Source organism: Erpetoichthys calabaricus, chromosome 2, assembly GCF_900747795.2.
Source record: "Erpetoichthys calabaricus chromosome 2, fErpCal1.3, whole genome shotgun sequence".
NCBI classification, from domain to species: Eukaryota; Metazoa; Chordata; class Cladistia; order Polypteriformes; family Polypteridae; genus Erpetoichthys; species Erpetoichthys calabaricus.
Genome location: NC_041395.2, coordinates 86577406 through 86599496, shown reverse-complemented (window position 1 = coordinate 86599496; position 22091 = coordinate 86577406). Strand labels below are relative to the sequence as shown.

Here is a 22091-nt window from a genome sequence, read left to right as displayed (position 1 = left end):
ACTTTGATATTTACAATGCTAGAAAAATGTGGACTACTACATGTAAAGAGGAGACAATACAACTTCAGAGAGCTGGGGCACCATGCTGGGGACCCCATATAATTACAAGAGCTGAAAGCAAAAATATACCTGCAGAAAGTTGCAGAACAAGAACTCAAAATAGAGCTGAAGCCAACATGGCCAGTTCAGTATTATGTGGTGACGTGGCAGCAAAGGGTGGGTCCTGGATATGTTTAGTTTACTGGTAAATCATTCACTATTATCATAGAAATGGTAGGTAACAACACAAGTCTAGGCAATGCTTATTACACATAAGAATGTGCTGCAGGAGTCAACATGGTTAATGTTGTTCTGCAGAGTAAAGTAAACAATGGACAATAACTCTACATTATTCTCAAAGAATGCAGTCCAAAATCTACCTTGATTTGTTCCCAAGAACAAAAGATTGGGTGAAAAGTAAGACAAACAATTTCCGTGTTAATTTCTACATTCTTGCTTTGTTCCAGCATCATTTCTGCAGGTAAAAAGATAACCAAGGACAATTTATCCTTGTGTATACTACGATGTAGCCAATTTAAGGCCATCTTGTTTGTTTACCTGTTTTAAGAATTTATATTCACCTTCTGCTCATGGAAGCATTTTCTTTTTTTAACTTAAAATGTTACCTAATGTGACCTAATACTTATGAGTTGCCAGCTTTTTTACTCTTCATCCTTTATAATTTTATTTCCTTACTAGCTGTTCCCCGCAGCTCTGCATGAGTAGTAGTGAAACAGGACAGTGAGGAGGGCCCTGCCTGGCCTCCTACTCCTGATGTCATGCTTCCCCCTCCCCTAGGCCCGCAGCCTCTATCTCAGATTAGCGCAAATATATCATTCCTACAAGTGAACTATGATTCTTAGCACAATGTGAGAAGTCGCAAAATCAACTGGAATGTAAAGTGGAGGTAAGGAACACCCAGAGGCTGGCGGGTGAGTGAGGAAGGCCCTGCCCCCATCCCTTCAGCCCGCTGTGTGGAAATCCATTAAGTAGTTCTCTCATGAAAAGCGGACAGACATACAGACAGACAGACAGACAGACCTCTGTTGGATTTTATATATATAGTGATGACTGGTGAGCAGTAAATTGCATAGCTGAGTACTTCTTGAAATGATGATGACTGCAAACAGTGTCTTCAAAGGGTTATAAAAAGGTTATAAAAGGATGGACTGCAAAGCACTATGGAAAAAAAAGAATTTGTAGTATTATTACCAGAATGTTTAATCACAAGCTGCTTTAAAAACAAATTTCAATATTACAAAATGAATCCACCTTAATAAAAGGACAAGTGTCTGTGTGTCCTTCTGGATGCTAGGGTTAGGAAGAAAATTGTAAAAATGGGCAAAACATATAGAAGAAAGGTAAAAAAAAAATGGTCTTATCAGCCTAGTTTGTTGTCAGATATGCTAGCAACAGCAGAGTGATAGACACTTTCTCCTGTACCTGTAATGCCAGTGACTGATACATTTGTGTAATGGGCAATGGATAAGTGAAAAAAAAATAAATCAACCCGTATATTGTGAAGCCTCTCTGTGAATTGTCCCCTTAACAATGTGGTGGAGAGGTCTGTGTACCCCTGTGACCCTGGGAGCTATATTTTCTGGAGCAGAAGCTCCTGGTAGGGTCTCCCAAGGCAACCTGGTCTCGGGTGTCAGACAAAAAGCGTTTCAAAGCCTCTAGGGGAAGGAAACTTCTCCTTCTAAACTTTCACTGCCTTGTGGGCATATCTACATATAGAAAAGGCTATAGAAGTAAATCCAGACAGAAAATCTGGAGTGGAGCCCCTAAGGTTGTTGGTTGTCAGTATTGACTTCTCTCTGGCAACTCCTGTAGTCAAGTCAGATCCAAATATAATGCTCTGTATTCCCCTGGACCCCATTGGTAAGGCCGACATGGGGCCTTGTTGTCTGGGCAGCACAAGGCCTCTATATACATTGCCCAGGCTTGCGCCCTGGAGAGGCCACTCCAGTCTCACCACAAGGTGAGAATACAACAAGGAAGATAGCAGTTATGGGTTACAAGTCCCTGCTCGCTTGGCATAGAGGTGAGTGACCGATGGCAAGGGAAAGGTCCTGAGGAAACCAGGGAACACAGAGTTGGCTTTGCCATCATAAATACTGTAATCCCAATGACTGAAACCCCAACAGGCAGCACAGAAAGACTCCTCACACTACTTCACTCCACACTTGAAGGCCTGGTGAACCAACAATGCAAGCTACAACAGAAGTCAAAGACCAGTTTTACGAATAGCTAGACATTTCCGTCCATAAAATCCCAACATCAGAGCATAGATAGATAGATAGATAGATAGATAGATAGATAGATAGATAGATAGATAGATAGATAGATAGATAGATAGATAGATAGATAGATAGATAGATAGATAGATAGATAGATAGATAGATAGATAGATAGATACTTTATTAATCCCAATGGGATTTACCTTCTGGGATACTTCAATGCTAGGATGGCATGAGTCATGGCCAAACATGTTAAGTCACCATGGCATAGGGATTTTGAATGAAAACGGCAAGAGACTTTTAGAACCCTGTTGTCATCACAACCTATGTGTGATGAACACCTACTTTCACAACAAGGAGATTGGGTGGGGAGCATGCATTGATAACAAATTGCTGCATCCACCACACAATGAACCACCTGGATTGGACCTGAGTGCAGCAAGACATACCATAAAGTTTCCTGGAGACATCTGAGGTCCAATCACTGGCATCAGCTGGACATGGTAATTACCAGACGAGACTCACTAAACACTGTCTGCAATACCAAAGCTTATCACAGTACTGACTGCGACACTGACCACTCCCTGATTGCCTCAAAAGTAAAGATCAAACTGAAGAAAATCTACCATTCTAAAATGAAACCCCCACTGAGAATCAACATCAGCAAGACTGCAAACCCTAAAAGCAGCTTGCAGCAAGGTACAACTTACTACACATAGCTGTGTAAATGACTACTGGCTCAAATTGTCGGATAACATTCAGCAAGCATCAGACATCAGCAACTTTAGGAAGGCATCAAGCAAGCTGTAGGCAAACCAGCAAAGAAGTCCGTGCCTCTGAAATCAAAGACAAGGCAGGTGATCAAGGATAATGATGAGCAAATGAGACGATAGGTGGAACACTACCTGGAGCTTTATTCCATAGAAAACTCTGTCTCCCAAGAAGCTGTCAACAGTATCGAAGATCTACCTGTTCTGAAAGAGCTGGACATTGATCCCATGATGGAAGAGCTCAGCAAACCTATTCTCTCTACTGGAGAGAAGGCAAGGTGCACCAGGATATGCGCAATGCCAAAAAAGTCACTCAGCTACCGAGGCATTTCCTTGTTAAGCACAGTGGGCAAAGTCTAAATATTCTTGCTGATCGAATTTACCTTGAATCACAATATGGATTCAGGGCTGAAAGATCCACAGTTAATATGATTTTCTCTCTACGTCAGCTCCAAGAGAAATGTTGAGAGCAGTAGATGCCTTTATACATTGCCTTCATCAATCTCACCAAGGCATTCAATGCAAACTCAGACCTCTGAAACACATTCAGCCTTTGTCTGCAGCACCTGTGGGAAAGACTACCATGCCAGGATTGGGTTATTGAGACACTCCAAATGCTGCCTGCAACAGGACTGATCAAGAATTTCCAAGACGCTACCATTATCTTTCAAGATAGAAGGATGCCGACATTGGGAAACCAAAGGCTCAACATGACTAGACTAGATATGCCAAACCAGTCCAATGATGTAGCAACCACCACTGCATTTTCCCAGTAAAACACTTTGATTATAAGTGTAGTCAATTTGATGAGAGACGGTGAGAGGAAGCAGTGAAAATTTGTGTCAGAATTCAAAGAGGAAAAGGCTGCCATGTGGAAAAGGGATCGATATGTATAGTTATAGCAGACCAAATGGACAACCTATGTATCAAATAAAAGCCGTGAAGTCTACTTTGATTACTTATATTTCTGAAAGATAAACGGTAAAAGCAGAATAAAATTAGATCAATTTTTGAGTTGTATTGATCTTTAAAAAGACCTGAGAATAATGCACAATGCAACAACCAAAGTCTTTAGAAAGCAGGGAGGCTTCAGAACAGTAAGCAATAGTAGAGTCCATTTTAAAGTGTAAATACAAAAAGAACTGTTCTAAAAATTAATGAATATTGAAAATGTTGACATTGTCTGTACATACACTACCAGTACCATACATACTTGACCAATGTATCTTCATGTATGTTCCTTGTAAATTACTGTGTGTTTTTCACATCTGTGTGCTGCTATGTTGTTATTGTTTTTATTATGCCTGAAATACAAAATAGAAATAGAACTAAATGAAATCAATTAAAATCTTTAATGACATTTCATGATTGACCAGTGGTTAATACATTTTAATTAGAATGAAAGCCGTGCATCAAAACAGGTCAAACAAGATTTTTTTAAGCCGCTATTTAATAGTTTAATTAGAAGTAATGTACAGTGCATGACTGAAAATGGTATTAGGCAGCTGTTGTTTCCTTTCTTAGAATTAAACTAGGGGGCTCCGCCCCCTGCTCGCTTCGCTCGCCAACCCCTGGTGTTGGGAAATTACAAAGAGCGTGATGTATGAATGAGATATAGCATAGTGTGAAGGTGTAGATGACGCATATAGGAAGCAAACAATTCAGTGTTTGGTACAATGTAAAGGTTTATCGGAAAATTTCTTTGTACACAACATTAGTAGAAAAGATGGTGTCTTGTCCTTGAATGAGTATTCCTTGGCATGGAGCATTTATGACCTTAACTTTAACGTCAGATGAACGTCGAACTCGTGAGAAGGCCACATAAAGTTGCCCATGTCCAAAAACGGGCTCAGAGAGGTAGATGCCAACCTTGTCCATGGTTTGTCCTTGTGATTTGTTGATGGTCATGGGAAAGGCAGGTGTAATGGGGAACTGTCGCCGTTTAAGTTTAAAAGGTAATTCCAGGTTAGAACTTGTAAGGTCAATTCTAGGAATTAGAACAGTATTGTTAGCATGTGATCCTGTAAGAACTGTTGCTTGAATAACATTGTGTGTCATGGTGTTGATGACTAAACGTGTACCATTGCATAAACTCTGTGTAGTGTTAAGGTTTCCTAATAGCATGATTATTGTTCCGTTTTTAAGGCTAAGATTGTGTTGTGGAAATCCGGCTGGGTTAATAGTGTTCAAATATTCTAAGGGGAAATTAAGATGGTCATTGTCGTCATCAGAGTCAAGTTTGTCAGAGCTTAGAAAGAGCCGTGCCTCTCCAGGAAGTAATGAAATGACCTGGTTATTAATGTGATGAACATTAATATTTTTTGGACAGAATATAGTCCGTTGTGTTAAAAGGGGTATTTGGTCTAATGAGATTGCTGTTCCAAATATCTCTGTAAGTAAGTCGTCGCAGATAAAGGGTTGAGGAATTGTAATAATATCTGGGTGAAGTACATCTGTATTGGTGAGTGTACCATCTCTCAGTTGTAATAAGCAATTGTTATATTCGGGATCTGGACATCGCATGTTTTGTACTAAGTGTATCTTTTGAAAGCAATGCCAATTGTCCGCGTAACATTTTTTTGAAGCGCGTTGTAGGTGACGTGAATTTTTTTTTTTTTGATGCGGGTGCGTGTTTGTGGTCCCGTTACTCGAGCTGTCTAGTTTTGTACCCGTGATCGTGAATTGATGACTTGTTTGATCTGTATTGTTAGGAATATGGATAAGTAATAAGGAGGATCACACTCACTGTTAATATGCGGACTGTTGGTTTCTTCGTATTATCACCAATCAGGTCTCGCGCCTGTATATGTATTGTAGTTCGCTCTCTTGTTGTTTATGTATGACGTCGTCGCGTATTTTAAGGTGGACTGAACAATAGCTGAGCGCATGGCATGTGGAGCAATAGCTAAGCACTGTCTAAAATCTCTTCCTAATAAAAGTACCTTTCCTCCAAAGGGAAAATGATTATTCATCAACGCAATGCCAATTGTCCGCATATTTTAAGGTGGACTGAACAATAGCTGAGTGCATTGCATGTGGAGCAATAGTTAAGCACTGTCTAAAATCTCCTCCTAATAACAGTACCTTTCCTCCAAAGGGAATAGTGTATTATTATTTATCAACGTTTGTAGAAGTTTATCAATGGTGTTGAGTAAGTGACTGGATGCCATTGTAAATTCATCTATAATTAATAGTGTGGCAAGACGGATGTCACGTGCATTGTTACTGTTCATTTTCATAGTGGATACCGATGTTTCTGTGATTGGGACCGGTATTTTGAATAAGGAGTGACATGTGTTTTTGGAGCCGAGACATTTTTTCTTCCGCGGTTTCAGAAGCTTGTTGTAGGTGCCGACGTGATTTGTGCATATTTGCGTTCTTGATTTGTTTCAGGGTGCACTGTTCCAATGTGATGTAATATTTGTCCACATACGCGAAAGCAGTATGGGCCATTGCCTTCTGGTGGCCTGATATATACTCCGGTATATGCAAAAGCAAATGAACTATTGTAGGATCTTATGCAGTTAGTAAAGTTTTTAGTTTCAGGTACTTCGTTAGTTAGAAGCTTCTGTAGATATGCAGGATATGAATGTAAAGGAGGCAGTCTAATTTGACCCTTTTGACAACAACGTGTAAATTCATTACTTGTATTGCCAGTTGTTTCTTCAGGGAAGTTAAGTGAATGACAATGATTGCAAATGACATTCATTAATCCCAATGAATTTTCATGAATAGTGGACTTATTATTGAACGCGTTGTCAGCTAACTGGCGCAATCATTTAGCAGGTGTCTGTCATTGATGTCCTTGACGTGTATGTTTTGCTTGTGCCGTTTGAGAGGCGCGTCGTTGTATGTGCAGGATTTGTTACGTGCTATTCTGGAGCTGTAATGGATTTGCCTGTGCTGTGTGAGAAGCCCGTTGCAGTTTACGGCGTTCATTGTTTGTATTGAGCCTTGCCCGTTTTTGTATGTCGGTTAATCTGTGAGACTCGAGGTGTTTCGTTTTGAACCCTTGCTTATTTGAGCTTTGCGTTTTTGGAGCCGAGACGTTTTTTCTTGGCGCGTAGCCTCACTTTTTTTTATCTCTGTTAGTGGAGGGGGTGTTTGTGTGTGGTGGGTCTGAATCCTCTTTTTTGTGTGCGTACCGTTTCGTGTGCTATGTGGCGCTTGCGTCTGACTCCTTTCTTTTTGGTTTTCTAGGGGCGCGTCACCTCATTTCTTATTTCAGTTACTGGAGGGGGGCTTTGTGTGTCGTGGGTCTCGATCCTCTTCTTTGTGTGTGTTCCGTTCGGCGCCTCATGTCTTATTTTACGTTGCTTTCCATCTGGTTTCCGTTGCTTGGAGGGGGGGGGTTTGTGGGGGCGCCTGCGCAGTACGTCTTTTGCGTCCACGGCCCATGGCCGGATGTCCCTGCATCCATCCGGTTTACCATTCTCGTTTAGTAATATGGATATTTAAGGGTTTTTGAAATGGAAATCTTTAGACATAAGATGCAAACAGTAGACCCTTCTAAACACAGATATGTATTATTTATTTCTTTGCAGTTGTTTCAGATTTTTCCAATTCTTAGACACTTTCCTGGACCACATCAGAAAATTTTCAGGAATGCTGATGAAATACTTGAGTTTGTGCAACAGTCTGTCAATGAGCATCGAAAAACACTGGACCCAGACAATCTGAGGGACTTTGTAGATGCCTACCTTGTGGAAATAGAGAAGGTGGGTTCTACAATTTTTAATAAAAACTTATGTTAAAGTGTGCCTTTGCATTTATTTCACCCATTTTATGTTTCAATTCTGTTTCATGTACTTGCTTATTTACAGGAATCTGAAATACTTGAGTGTAGTTAAACATTTCTGAAAAGGTATTTTTTAACATATGAATTAAGGTTATTATTTGAAATTCAGAAATGTATACAGATGATTCCGTATTCCATTATTCCCAAAAGATTACTTGTATATTAGTAGATACTGGAAGCATGCTGTTGTGAATAAAACAAAACAAATAAATTTACAAATCCTAACATATATGAATAAGCAAAGCACTAACTATTTTGATGATTTACCAAAGAATTGATTCAAAAGAATCCACCCAGCCATCTTTATGTCAGGATTGCTGGCAGCCAGAGGTTATTCTGAAATCAAAAGAAAGAATAAAATTTAAAGTATAATAAATGAAGAACACTTAATGGAAACACTTCGGGTAGAGAAAGTATGTCCACTACACATTCAAATTAACTAGAGCTAAACAATGAGTTTTTTTTTCAGCGACTATGTTGTAAAAGTAGACTTCCTTGCCATGATGTGTGGTTCAACATTTACATTAAGTTAACTCAGTCCCTTATTTAGCTAAGACTATAGCATGATAGGATTATTCTTCTCTTTATTTAAACTGTATGTGTTCTCATGTAATGTTTGACTTCAGTGTTGGAATAAAATCTCCACCACAATATGTCAGTAAATGTGCAATAGAATTTGAAGTGTTTGTAACTTGTATGCAAGTTTCCGAAGTGCAAAATGCTTGATCAGTCCAATTCAGCCTTTTTCTTCCATGCTCAGTGAAGGTGAGAGGAGGCAGTATATTTTACTATTGATCTTTAAGACTAGAAATGCTACATTGTTCATTTCCAGATGATGCACCCATAATAGAAGTAATGTTTTCATATTAAGTTTTATTTTCGAATTCAAAAACAGTTCATAATTACAAGGCTTTTCAGTGCATCAAGACAGCCCAATTTGTTGTTCTTTCCCTGGAGATCCCTGATCAGAGAGCATGTATACAGTTTTTAATATAAAATGGTTTCGGAAAAATACAATACATTGAAGCTTATACATATGAATGCTGCAAGCATATACTGTATTAATAAACGAAAAGATTTGATGCTCATTCTTCAGGTGTAATTGAACCCATGCTACTTGTTGCATTTCATTGTATTACTCAGAAGGAGTAACCTAGATAAAACAGCAGTACACCATGGTGTCACGGGGTATTGCCATGGTGTACTATAGAACCTGTTTTGAGTTGCATTTATATTTTCCTCCTTTGTGCACTTTGGTCCTTGAGGCTGTTTCTCAGATTAGCTGTCAACCACCCAATCTCACTGAGATTGCACAGGTGGTAAACCAGCAGAGGGGAGGAAAGGCTGCAGGGATCTGTGGTATATGGGGTTAACTTCTCCAGGCAGGTGGTAAGGTTGTCCTCCTGGCATTGCAAGCAATCTTTGCTTCCATCTGGGAGACTGGCATCATCCCAGCCCACTGGAAAATGGGACTTGTCCCTATCTGGAAAGTGAAGGGTGATCGCCTGGATTACAGCAACTACAGGGGGATAACACTGCTCTCGGTGTCATGTAAGGTCCTTACTAGGGTTGTCCTCAATAGGATCCTTGATCACTTGCTCACCTACCAGCGACCGGAACAGTCTGGTTTTACACCTAAGAAGTCTACCATCGAATGCATCCTAGCACTGAGGGTTTTCATGGAGCGCAAACACGAATATCAGCAGAGTTTCTTTGCAGCCTTTGTCGATTTTCATAAAACGTTCGACTCAGTTGATTGAGCTGCCCTGTGGGACATGCTGAGGGTTTGCGGGATCCCCTCGAGGTTGCTGGATATCATGGCCGGCCTGTACACTGGTACTGTGAGTGCTGTGCAGAGTGGAGGCAGGACTTCTGCGTTTTTCCCAGTTGATTCTGGGGTTCGTCAGGGGTGTGCTCTTGCTCCTTCTCTGTTCAATGCTTGTATGGACTGGGTGTTGGGCAAGGTTGTAGGGTCCAGCAGCTGTGGGACATCTGTTGGTGAAGAAAGATTCACGGATCTTGACTTTGCTGACGATGCTGTGATCTTTGCTGAGTCAATGGAGGCTTTGATCGGAGTGCTGGAGAGACTGAGCGAGGAGTCTGAGTGTCTGGGCTTGCGAGTGTCCTGGATAAAAACCAAGATCCAGGCCTTTAATGACCTCTTGGGCACAGCCATCAGCACTGTGTCTGTTTGTGGAGAGAGTGTCGACCTTGTTAAGAAGTTTATTTACCTTGGCAGTGACATTCATGTCTCTGGTGACTCTTCCTACGACGTCAGTAGACAGATTGGGAAAGCATGGAGGTTCATGAGGTCGCTGGAAAGGGGTGTGTGGTGCTCCCTATATCTATACAAAAGGACCAAGGTCCAAGTCTTTAGAGACCTGGTGCTTCCTGTCTTGCTATATGGTTGCAAGACATGGACGCTATCCAATGACCTGAGACGAAGACTGGACTCCTTTGGTACTGTGTCTCTCTGGAAAATCCTTGGGTACTGTTGGTTTGACTTTGAGTCAAATGAGCGGTTGCTCATGGACTCCCAAATTAGGCACATTACCTGCATTATGAGGGAGTGTCAGTTACGGCACTATGGCCATGTGACACGTTTCCCTGAGGGTGATCCAGCTCGTAAGATCCTCATTGTTGGGGACCCGAGTGGCTAGACCAGGCCTAGGGGTCGCCCACGTAACACCTGGCTGCGGCAGATAGAGGGTCATTTCCGGAGGGTGGGACTGGACTGCGTGTCCGCCTGGGGGGTTGCCAACTGGGATCCCAAGTTGTTTCGTCATGTAGTGGGTGCGGTAATGCACTGTACCAGTACATGCTCCCCAACTTGACTTGACTTGTGCCCTTCTGCCTTAACATAAACTTGCCAACTCCATGTTTGATGTGGATATTCCATAATATACTGTAATACCAGTGAAGATGTACAAAATTAGACCATAACATTTAAAACGTTAACCAGAATACCTTAAACAATTCTAAAGGTAAACTCCACTATTTCATCAGATTTTCAAAAATACTAATACATAGTAGGTAAAGCAGTGCAGCACAGTTTGCTTTTGAAGCCATCACTGGGACATTGAATGCAAATCTGAAGAGATAAAAAAATCTATAAAGCTTTAATATTTTTTATGATTAGCTTGTCTAAATTACATACTCTAATTTTAGTATCCAGTTTTATTACTGTAGAAATGTAACTTTTTTGCTTAATATTGCAAATTGGATAGCAATTAAATTCCATTTTTACAATTCCACGACTATATTACAACAATAAAATGTAAATATCACATAATACTCCCAAAAGTTAAAATATTTTCTGTTCTGCAGTGTAAAAATTGAAGAATATCCCTTGACATGCCACACATTTTCTTATTCACCATTTCCATCATGATCATAGTGTTGTGGGTCAGTTTGTGTTTGTCACTGTTTCCACTGTCCTTCATTTGATGATGGCTGGGATGGATTTTTGTTGGTCTTCTGAAGTCCACTGTGTGTTCTTTGTGTTCATGGCTACTTCATCAGGTCTGCCACCAGACAATCATTGTAATTTCATCAGAACATTTGTTACCATTACTGGAAATGGCTGCATAATAATGGATGAAAGGTGTGTATAGTTTTGGTCTCGGGCAACAGCTCCTAAGAATTGTTTTAAAAATTGTATGGTTTTTTTATTTACAGTATTTATTTTCATCCATTTTGCAGCCATTTAGGAAGTTATATGTCCTATTCCAGATGGAGTTACGCAAAGTCATATACATGAACAATTACTGTATGTTAAAGGCTGTTAATACAGGTCAAATCCCTTTTGTTGGCCTGGACAAACGTTCATACAACATCATGTGTGATGGACGACCGGCTACAGACTCCGGTCGCCACCCCCAGGCCGCTAGGAGGAGCCCTCCAGACAGCATGATGGTGCCCCGAGTTCCAGTAGGGCCTCATGGACTTTGTAGTTTCTATACACAGCCCTGCTGGATACCTTGGGGACCACCGGGAGTCGCTGTAGGGGGGCTAGTGGGCTCTTGTGTGCCCTATAACCCGGGAGTGCGTCATCATCACGTGACCAGAGGAAACGACGTGCTCCCGGGGTGAAGAAGAGGACTGTTTACCCTGACCCAGAAGGAAATGGACTTGTGGGTTATGCCAGGAATCACTTCCGGGTCGGGAGATATAAAAGGACTATGGGAAAGCCCAGACACTGAGCTGAGCTGGGAGGTAGGGTGGCGAAGTGTCTGGGCGAGGAGGTTTGGTTTATTGAAAGAGTATTTGTGATTTATATGAGTGTGGAGTGGAGGGTGCTTTGTGCACAGTTTAATAACAAAATAAATAGTTGTTATTCTTTTACCTCGTGTTCAGAGTGGTACCTGAGGGTTCAAGAGGTGGACAAAGCCTCAATCTGTTACACATGTTTAACGGATTACGTTTTAATGAAATATACATTTCAGTATAACAAAAGTTTTTTTTTTGACCAAAAATGGCCACTGAAGATAATTATGCAATACAAAAAATACTTAATGCCATACCTATGCTTTCACCAAACCTCGGGCACCCTACAACAAGCTGTCTCTTTCTTGTTAGACTGAAAGAAAGTGATGGTCTGTTGTGAAATTTCTAGTCTTGGGCATAGGTTCAACATCATACGGGCAAAGCCAGTCAGTGCTCCACTGATTGTCTGCGTGGGTAGCTGCATTGTGCAGATACTGTACTGTTCAAGTTTCATAGCACTTCTCAAAGTTTTCTTTGCAATAAACACAAAAAGTGAGAAACAGCATCAGTTTACGCTAAGAAAAAGTTACATCTAAGGTCTCATTTTCATTCTGTATTCATATCTTGCATTTCTATAAAAATAAAGGTTAAATCTAAAATCTCATTTTCAAATAAAATGCTTTTTACAGTTTAAGAAACACTGTTTTTTTATACAGGTATTGTTAAGCTTGGGTCACAGAGTAGCACAAGAGACAGGAACGTGAGTCTAGGTTTCCAAGAAAAATACAAGTACTTTATTACTGTATAGAGAAGGCAGGTACAGTCACAAGACTTCTTTCAAAATAGGAGCTGTTATTTCAGTACTCAAACACACGAGATAGGAGCTGCGACACAGGGACAATTGTCTTGCTTTAGCTTCCATCTTCAGATTAGAAGAACACCAGTGGCTCAGAATCACTGCTGTGGCAGACAAGGAGAGTGTGAGGAAGAGCAGGTTAAAGCCTATTGTCAAATGTTCTAAACACCATGTGACAAGCATGTTACATAGTATGCCTGATCCTGCAGCGCACAACCAATCATTTTGCCATTGGTTTACTGTTTACCAGACGCAGAAGAGCAGATATGGAGCTGTCCTTGTGCTGCTGCTGTTAGAGATGGCGAATCACCAGCAACCCCAGTCACAATAGTATATGTTTTTTACCCATATTCATTGTAATGAAATTTCCTTTATAAAGAAATATCTTTATGGTCCCATAAATTTCATATGTGTCAGACGAGATACTGAACAACATTGTTTAGGGCCTTGCAGAGGACATCATCTTATGAACTGCTATTGCGATTGTCTCAGTTTAGGGAGACTGAATTAGTGGTGCAGCTATAAACCATTACTAATTTTACCGAACAAATCAAAGCCATGCATGTATGTGCCACATTTGATTTTTATTTTAGGCAAGAGAACTGCCCATAAAGTAGTTTACTATTTAGACACAAACATGTTTTTTTTTTTTTGTTTGTTATTCAATTATAAAGAGTTGAATTTCCAATTCAGGGTTTATAAAGTTCACTCTGACATTGCGGTGTGACTGGAGCAATAGAAGTCTAAAAATATTTGCAAATACAAGGGTGAGCTGATCAATGTAGATTCTGAGAATGTGGGATAACATTGTGGATGAGACCCTTGGCCAAATGTTTACTTTTTTTAATCTCTAACACACATTATTCTCATGGACGTGTAATGCTCAACCCCCAAATTTTATTGGCTGGCATAATGGAAGGCTCTCTCTTTTGATAGTCAAAATGAATGGAAAATGTATTCAGCTTATCTTAAAATGAGGTTCTGATGGTGGTGATTTCAGTGCCTTCTATTTGTAGTTGATGATAGTTTGAAAGTTCTGTCACATACAGGGTCTCCAAAATATTCAAAATAAGATGTGACTCTATGTATCCATTAAGAATAGTAAATGAGTCTGTAAAGATGATCTGTTTAAAAAGCTCAAAAGCTCTTGTTTGGTAAGCTCTGAACAATACTGATAAATCTTTAATGTTGATGGTGTGCTGTTTGCTTTTTATTTACAGTATTAACAAGAATGAGAAGTAAAGTGTAGTAAGACTTGAGGAAAGTGTGGGTCTGCCACAGTCTAAATTAACCCTTTCATGGTGGCATACCAGAGTAGAGATTAATTTGATGACAAAGTAACCGTGCTACAAGAACTTTTCTGCCACTTATTTCTTCATATCTATCTATCTATCTATCTATCTATCTATCTATCTATCTATCTATCTATCTATCTATCTATCTATCTATCTATCTATCTATCTATCTATCTTTACAATTACAGTTATCGAGGTTTACCTGTATAATGAACTCCTCCTTACAGGTGGTATAAAGATTACTTAATTCCGTTTAAGCCTGAGCCTGAGCACACACAGCAATGATAAGGATAAAATTACTTTAGTAGGTACAAAAGTTGACATTTAACCATGAGATGTGCTAGGTTAAGTGAGCATCTTTTAGAAAGTACTCAATGCACTGGGACTTATTAATTAAGAATATGCACTCCTTTTTTAGCAGTTTTAGTAAACTGTATTATATATATTACCAAGAAAGGGCATTGGGGAAAAAATAGTAAAGGTTATTGTCATGTGTACATAACATAGCAAAATTCAATCTCTTCTTATATGTCCTTCTCAAAGTTGCCTTTCTGTTTCTTACAGCAAAGGTCTAATCCAGCTTTCATGTTCACTGACGAGAACCTTATCATAACCATTGGTGACCTTTTCGTTGCTGGATCAGACACGACTACCACCACAGTAAGGTGGGGATTGCTCTACATGACACAGCATCCTGAAATTCAAGGTATTGTTCATTTGATATTTATATTCACTTGTTCTTAATAGGGATATATATCTTGCTATTGGAGAAAACAGAAAGAAAGAAATATTCCGTCCTTCCATCCAGGGCCAGATTAAGTATGGTGGGTGCCCCAGGGTTAGAGGCATTTTTAGGGCCCTACCTACATAAAATACTATGAATGCCATACACATCAACTTCAAATTCTCAGAGTAACACAGACTAAAGTGTGTGATTAGTACAGAGTGTTAGCTTTAAAATAAATGGGAAAAAAAATCTGACGAACAGGAAAAATTTGGGCTTACTCTCTGAAATTATAAGATACAAAGTATGCTGTCTCAAAGCTATATTTTTAATAGGCCATTACTGCACAGATGACAATAAACCAAATCACTCTCCTCTAGTGGCATCAGAGTCAAATGATTCAGTCTTTCCTGTCCCACTGTGGATCTGAGCCTATTCTTCACTAGCCTGAGGTTGGAGAAAGATCACTCTCTGCTTGTAAAGCCTGAAATCAGTGTCTACATTTGGGAAGATGTTCTGCAAGTGTTTTTGTCTAAGAAACTGTTAAAGCTCTTGAGTGGATGAAATGCCTTTAGTGCTTATGAATTCTCTAATGTGGACCATATGCTAACCACTGTGCCTCAAACAAAAAAAGATGCAGACTGAATAATAACTACAAACAAAATGCAACAAATGACCACAGACAAGCAATAAGTGAAAATGTTTCTCTCTCTGTGTCTTTTATCACTAGTAACGGCCTCTGAATCAAGGGATCAGTGTTATGCTTAGTCTTTGTTAATATTTTGTAGCTTTTCCTGGGCGGATTTTCAATAAGTATCAGTCCAAATAGGGGTTTTGAACTTGAAGGAATCTAAAAATAACATTGGTTTTTAATTTAAAGGCTGTTTCACATTATGCTGCGTTTCCATCAGTTTTTTTCGGTCATAGCTTTCATGTACATAACCTTAGCAAGTTGGATACAGTTGGCGGTGCAGTCCCGTATACCAGACATTTAATATAACATACCCAGCGAAACTCTCAGCCCTGACTCCAGGAGGTCATTTCCCCGGGCTAAGCCCCAATTATATCATCTCAAGTCCACCTGTACTGTTGGGCTTGAGTTTCATTTTGCATTCAATTTCATATTATACATTTTATTGTTTTTAATACCAATTTTTTTGTATTTTTTTTTTAAAGCTAATCATTTTTATCATTTTACATATATTTATTATTACTTTTGATCACTGGCTGGCATTACACTGGTGTTACTTAATGCGCCAGTCCTGCTGTGAAAAATGCTTTTTTGGGGCCTTGGGCTACTATGCCCTTGCTAAAATCCAAGCATGCTTCCTTCCATTACCAATCCTGCTTAATCCATCTTAGGTTTATGGAGGCTTGACACTTAACCTGATAACATTCAATGCAGTACAGTGCAATGCAATAATCTACACAGAACAGAAACCAGTGGTTAATTTAGCAAAATCTGTTTAAAACTGACATTGGGCTTCAATTAAGAAAGTGTACAATGAAAACACATGAGCTGCACATTAAAGCCAGTTACGCAAACATATCCAACAGCAGGCACATGCTTTCTGGGAATGTGAAACTTTTTGCAATTTCTTTCATTAAAGTGCAACTCAGGAATGAAACACAAAATAGAAAAGGATAAAAACTGGGAGATCAGTAAGTGCTGAAACAATAAAGTCAAAGATCATGATGAAATACAAGGTTAGTAGGACAAAATGAAAGTCAGGAATTCAAGAGATCAATTCAGAAAGCAAGAAATATTTGCAATAGGTTTTGCAAAGGTATTTTTTTTTATCCGCCGGTCAGATAAAGTGAAGTGGGCAATTATTTCAACCTACAGCTGTAATTGCTAGCAGGTGATGAACCTGCCATGCCATGTGCCCCCAACCATGAAAAGTTGACCTGGCAAATGAAACAAGCTGTAGTGCGCTGAAGACACATGAGACAGCCCCCAGAAGAAGAAGAAGTAAATCATTCTCTCATTCCCTACCAGCTTCGCTAATCATTCTTTAGGCAGATTGAAGACTTAAGTGCCAGATTAAGTGAAAAATTAAAGATAACGTACTAAGTAATTGCAACACAAAAACTAACTTAATCAGTTTTAACGCGATAAGATGCCGACGAAAGAAGAGAAGCAGCGGGCCGCTAGGGTGGAGTAAAGAAGAGCAGCTCAGGAAGCAGCAAGCACATCAACCTCTGAGCAAATGAATGCTAAACGTACAGAGAAAGAGGATGAAAACTATGAATGCTCAAGTCAAGTGTATTCACTGCACGTTATCGTGCAGTGCGCCGTTACTGGTATTATATATTAGACTGTTTTTCTACTACTTATATATAAGTCTCTACAGATGAGTATGATGATAAGTTCAGATGACAAGGAGGATAGAAACAAAAAAAAAAGAAAAAAAAAACTCCAGTTAAGCTGGAGAAAAATAAAGCACAAAATCTGCAGGGGTCCCAACACTAAAAGTTGGCCCAGCCCCACTGGGCAATCTGCCTAACATAGCTGTCTTTCAGTCATTCCTCAATCTTTCCAGGCTACGGCGCACAGGATTCGATGCAATGGGTCTCATGAACAGCTGGAGCTCTCACTTTTATTCAGGTGGCTGCACAGTGTCTCAGTCAGGTGGTGGTGGCGCAAATCACCACAGAGAAAACGGAAAGGAAAGCAGAGAAAAACTGAGATTAGTAAAGATTGCAAATCCTTGAAGAATTTGATAATCCCTGCATGTATAGTCTATTAGGAGTTCAACTAAAATGTAGCTATACAGAAGCCTAATTAAAAAAGTGGATTTTTAGGAGGTTTTTAAAAATGTTCCACAGTATCAGCCTGGCATATCTCTATTGGTAAAGTATTAAAGTGTTCCAGAGCTTTGGTGCATGACAGCAAAACGCCGCCTCACCATTTCTTTTATGATTAGCTCTTGGAATAATAAGCAGACTCTAAGGTTACGATTTGGAATGTAGGGTGAGAGGCAATCTGACATACAGGAAGGATCAAGATTATCTAAATCCTTATGTATCATTAGTAGTATTTCAGATTCAATTTTAATGGACACAGGTAATCAATGTAACAATTGCTTAGATGTTGTTTTTCCAGTTAAGATTCTTGCTACTGCATTCTGAACTATTTAAAACCAAATGATTTCTTTCTTAGGCTGTCCAATTAAGTGTGCATTACAGTAATCTAGTCTACTAAATACAAAACCATGAATTAATTTGCCAGCATCCTGCAGTGTTAAGAGGTCCTTTTGCACTGTTCCTTAAGTGAAAAAATGTAGTCCTTGTAATCTGGTTAATGTGTGATTTAAAGTTTAGGTCAGAGTCCATGATTACACCTAAATTCTTTTATGTCCACATTGACTTTTAATGCTAAGGGGTGAAGTTTATTTTTAATACCCTCATTATTTCCAGTTTTGGTGACACTATGAGTTCTGTTTTTTCCCTATTTAGCTTGAGAAAGATTCTACTCATCCATTCAGAAATTCAGGTTAGACATTGAATCAGAGAATACAGAGTATCAGGGTTATTGGGTACTATACATAAGTAAAACTGCATGTCATCTGGATAGCTGTAGTAGTTCACCTTGTGTTTTGAGTTAATCGAGTATAATGGAAGCATGTAGATTGAAAAAAGCAGTGTGCCCAATATAGATCCTTGTGGCACATCATGTAAAATGTGATGTAGCTTTGAACTGCAATCACCTCAGTTAACTAAGAAGTTTCTACCTGTTTAATAAGACTGAAGACAGCTTAAGACACTACCAACGAGACCCACCCTTTGTCTAAGGCAGTGGTTCCCAAACTCGATCTGGTTGTAACAAAAACCTGCAGCCACAGGGAGTCCCCAGGATTAAGTTTAGGAACCACTGGTCTAAGATGATGTATAAGAATACTGCTTAGTCTGTGGTGTCAGATGCTGCTCTCTGGTCTAAGAGAACAAAAACTGATATGTGGCCCGTGGCCCCATTAATCCACAAGTCATTTGCTACTTTTGTCAGTGCAGTTTCTGTACTATGATTTGTTCTAAATCCTTATTGAAACATATGAAAAATACAATGTTCAAGTAATCATTTAACTGCTGAAAAACTGCTTTTTGTGGAATTTTACTTAAGAAATGCAGACTACAACTAAGTCTAAAGTTGTCAAAGACAGGAGAGTCTAGATTATTTTCCATGAGCAGGGGTTTAACAGCTGCTTAGACAACCTGGGAAGACCCCCGCATCTAATGACGAGCTCACAACGTCAAGCATACCTTCAGTAAGCTCATCTGAGACATCTTTGAAAAAGACAGTCTATTATATCAGAAGACTTTTAACAATATTAGTAGACCATACTTGATATAATATAGCAGATGAATTAGTATGGAAATGTTGCAAAAAGGCTAAATGCACTGTAACTAGTGTAGGATCTGTGGAGGAAGAGGGAAGGGAAAAACCTAAAAACCAGCACAGTACCAGGTAGAATGTCATGATCCTTTACCAAAATGTTTTAGACATCAGAATTCACAAAAGCCTTACACAAAAAAAATCATTTCTTAAAATGTAATATTTTTAACACACTGACTATAAAGGATATTTAATAAATTTTACTCTTTCCTGATATCAGAGAAGTGCTTCCAGGAGATTATTTCTAAGGTTGGATTTAACCGGCTCCCCTCGTATGAGGACAGGATTAACTTGCCATTTGTTGAGGCTACTATCAATGAGATTCAGCGTATGGGAAACATCGTTCCCTTTGGAGTGCCACGGGAAGTGACAAAAGATACTGAATTACGAGGCTACTTCCTTCCTAAGGTGAGATGAATCAAGGAATCAAAAACTTTATAAGCAAATGATCTAACCGCTGAATATTTTACTTTCATGGGATTAGGAAGAGCGTTTCCTCACAGACAAAGACAGCCATTATCTAACCCTCTCTCCCTGAACAGAATTAATCACTTTCTTATTCCCAGTGCTATATACATTTTAAACACTAAATCGCAATGTGGGTGTACGTGAGGCCTGGAATATAATGAATGAAATTGCAGTGTGCCATTAAAATTCAGTATTGTGAATGGGAATCATAAGTATCAAAGTAAATGTGTATCATTTCTTTCATACCTTCTTTGGGAAATAATATGTGCAGGTATGTCTCTGTTGCAAACAAATTCCATCTAAGCATTATAAATTTTACCTAAAATATGGTGTTTGTGGTGAAAATGCTAGGCAGATGATAATTTTGCATGTAAAAACAAAATTGCATATTTTTGTTCTTGCGAATGTTTGCCTGAAACAATATATAAAATATGTTTACTCTTACCTAGGGGACCCAGGTGTTTATTAACATGTCTTCAGTGTTTTATGACAAATCAATGTGGAAGTTTCCAGACCAGTTTAACCCAGAGAATTTTCTGGATGATGAAGGAAATTTCTTCAGGCCAGAACCGTTCATTCCTTTTTCTGCAGGTAAGTAGATTTACATTTGAATGTGTCAATGGTTAAGGTAAAGTGACTGATAACAATATCTGCACTGTAAGCACAATTTGTCCCATTGCAAATAAGGTGCAGTTACTGTGTATATTACATGGTTATATTGCATTATTATATTGTATTTCTGAGGTAGCAATGGCAGATTGGCCATCTAGCTCTGTGAAGAGAATTTGTGGCGTTCTGTTTTGTATGTTGTATTTTCCCTATTTTGAACTTGAGACAATTTTGAAATAAAATGAGAAAAATATTTACAAATACAGTGGTGGGACAGTGGTGCAGTGTTAGCCCTCCTACCTCACAGTAAGGAGACCAAGTTTGATGTCCTTGGTCCTTACTACATGGAATTTGCATGTTCTCCACATGTCCGTGTGGGTTTCCTCCCACAGTTCAAAGACCTGCAGGTTAGGTGGACTGGTGATGCTAAATTGAACGTGTGTGTAAATGTGTGTCAGTGTGTTCACCCTTATTATGGACTGCAACTCTGTCCAGAGACTGTTCCTGCCTTGCACCATATGCTTGCTAGGATAGGCTCCTGCTCCTCATCACCCTGCTCAGGATAAAGCGGGTTTAGAAGATGGATGGATTTATTAAAGTTTATGAACAGGCATGGAAAAAATAAATCCTGAACAATACAATCACATAACAGTAAGAATAGGATAAAACACAACTTGGAATGATATTCCCCACCACATAAGAGTGTTCCTCATCTAAACTTCCTGTCTTCCCAAACTAGCAAGTTAGAATAAGATAGATGAGCAAATCAAGCCAAGCTTTGCAAAAACCTGTGCCATGACTAAATTATATGTGCGCACTACTTCAGTCAATAAAAAATAGGATTATTTTGGTCTACTATCCTGTCATACTTCCTACCAAACACCTGGGACCTCATGTATAAACGGTTCGTACGCACAGAAATGTTGCCTACGAACATTTCCACGCTCAAATCACGATGTATAAAACCTAAACTTGGCATAAAGCCACGCACATTTCCACGGTACCTCATACCCTGGCATACGCAATTTCTCCGCTCGGGTTTGCAGACTGGCGGCCCCCAGCGTCAAAGCAGTGCTACTGTTCCTGTGTGGTTACCCTTTCTTTCTTAGACCCACATTCCTGACGCGGCTTTATAAATACACTGAAATTAACTGCATATTGTTTATTAGTGTAATGCATCTGATTGTAATTAACCTATAGCAATATAATGGTCTAGGGAATAGCCATAGTATTCCAAATACCATAACTGCTTTAGCGTTGTTACTCTCACTGCATCTTCTTCTTCTTTCAGCTGCTCCCGTTAAGGGTTGCCACAGCGGATCATCTTTTTCCATGTTACTCTCACTGCACCACTCGGAGTATTTATATCACTGTATCTGAGTGCGGAATCACAGCAGCAGCTGATCGGAAAGAGAATTATTGGTATACAGTTTCAAGCACACACTACCTCAGCCACGGAAAATGCGTCAAAGAGTTTCCTGTACGGACCTCACGTTTCAGAAACAGTTTCATCCCAAGAACTATAAATGCACTCAATCAGTCCATCAAGTGCTCCTCGTAGAACTGTTTGTACTTACAAGTACAAGTACCCCACTGTAAACTTGCACTACAGTTATAATATTGCACAACCTGTGCCACTTTATAAAGTGCGTATGATGACAATATCAATTTTAAGATGAAATGCAGCAAAATA

The 22091-nt window shown here is 39.4% G+C and overlaps 1 protein-coding gene across 1 annotated transcript in view; it reads left to right on the top strand.

Annotated features, from left to right (window-relative positions):
• LOC114646055 (cytochrome P450 2B4-like) overlaps window positions 1-22091 on the top strand; it is a 62499-nt gene that overhangs the window by 33632 nt on the left and 6776 nt on the right. Inside the window, exons 5-8 of the mRNA XM_028794037.2 lie at window positions 7594-7767; window positions 14769-14910; window positions 19542-19729; window positions 20239-20380. Of these exons, the coding sequence (XP_028649870.1) occupies window positions 7594-7767; window positions 14769-14910; window positions 19542-19729; window positions 20239-20380 (646 nt within the window). The remainder of the gene's footprint in view (window positions 1-7593; window positions 7768-14768; window positions 14911-19541; window positions 19730-20238; window positions 20381-22091) is intronic.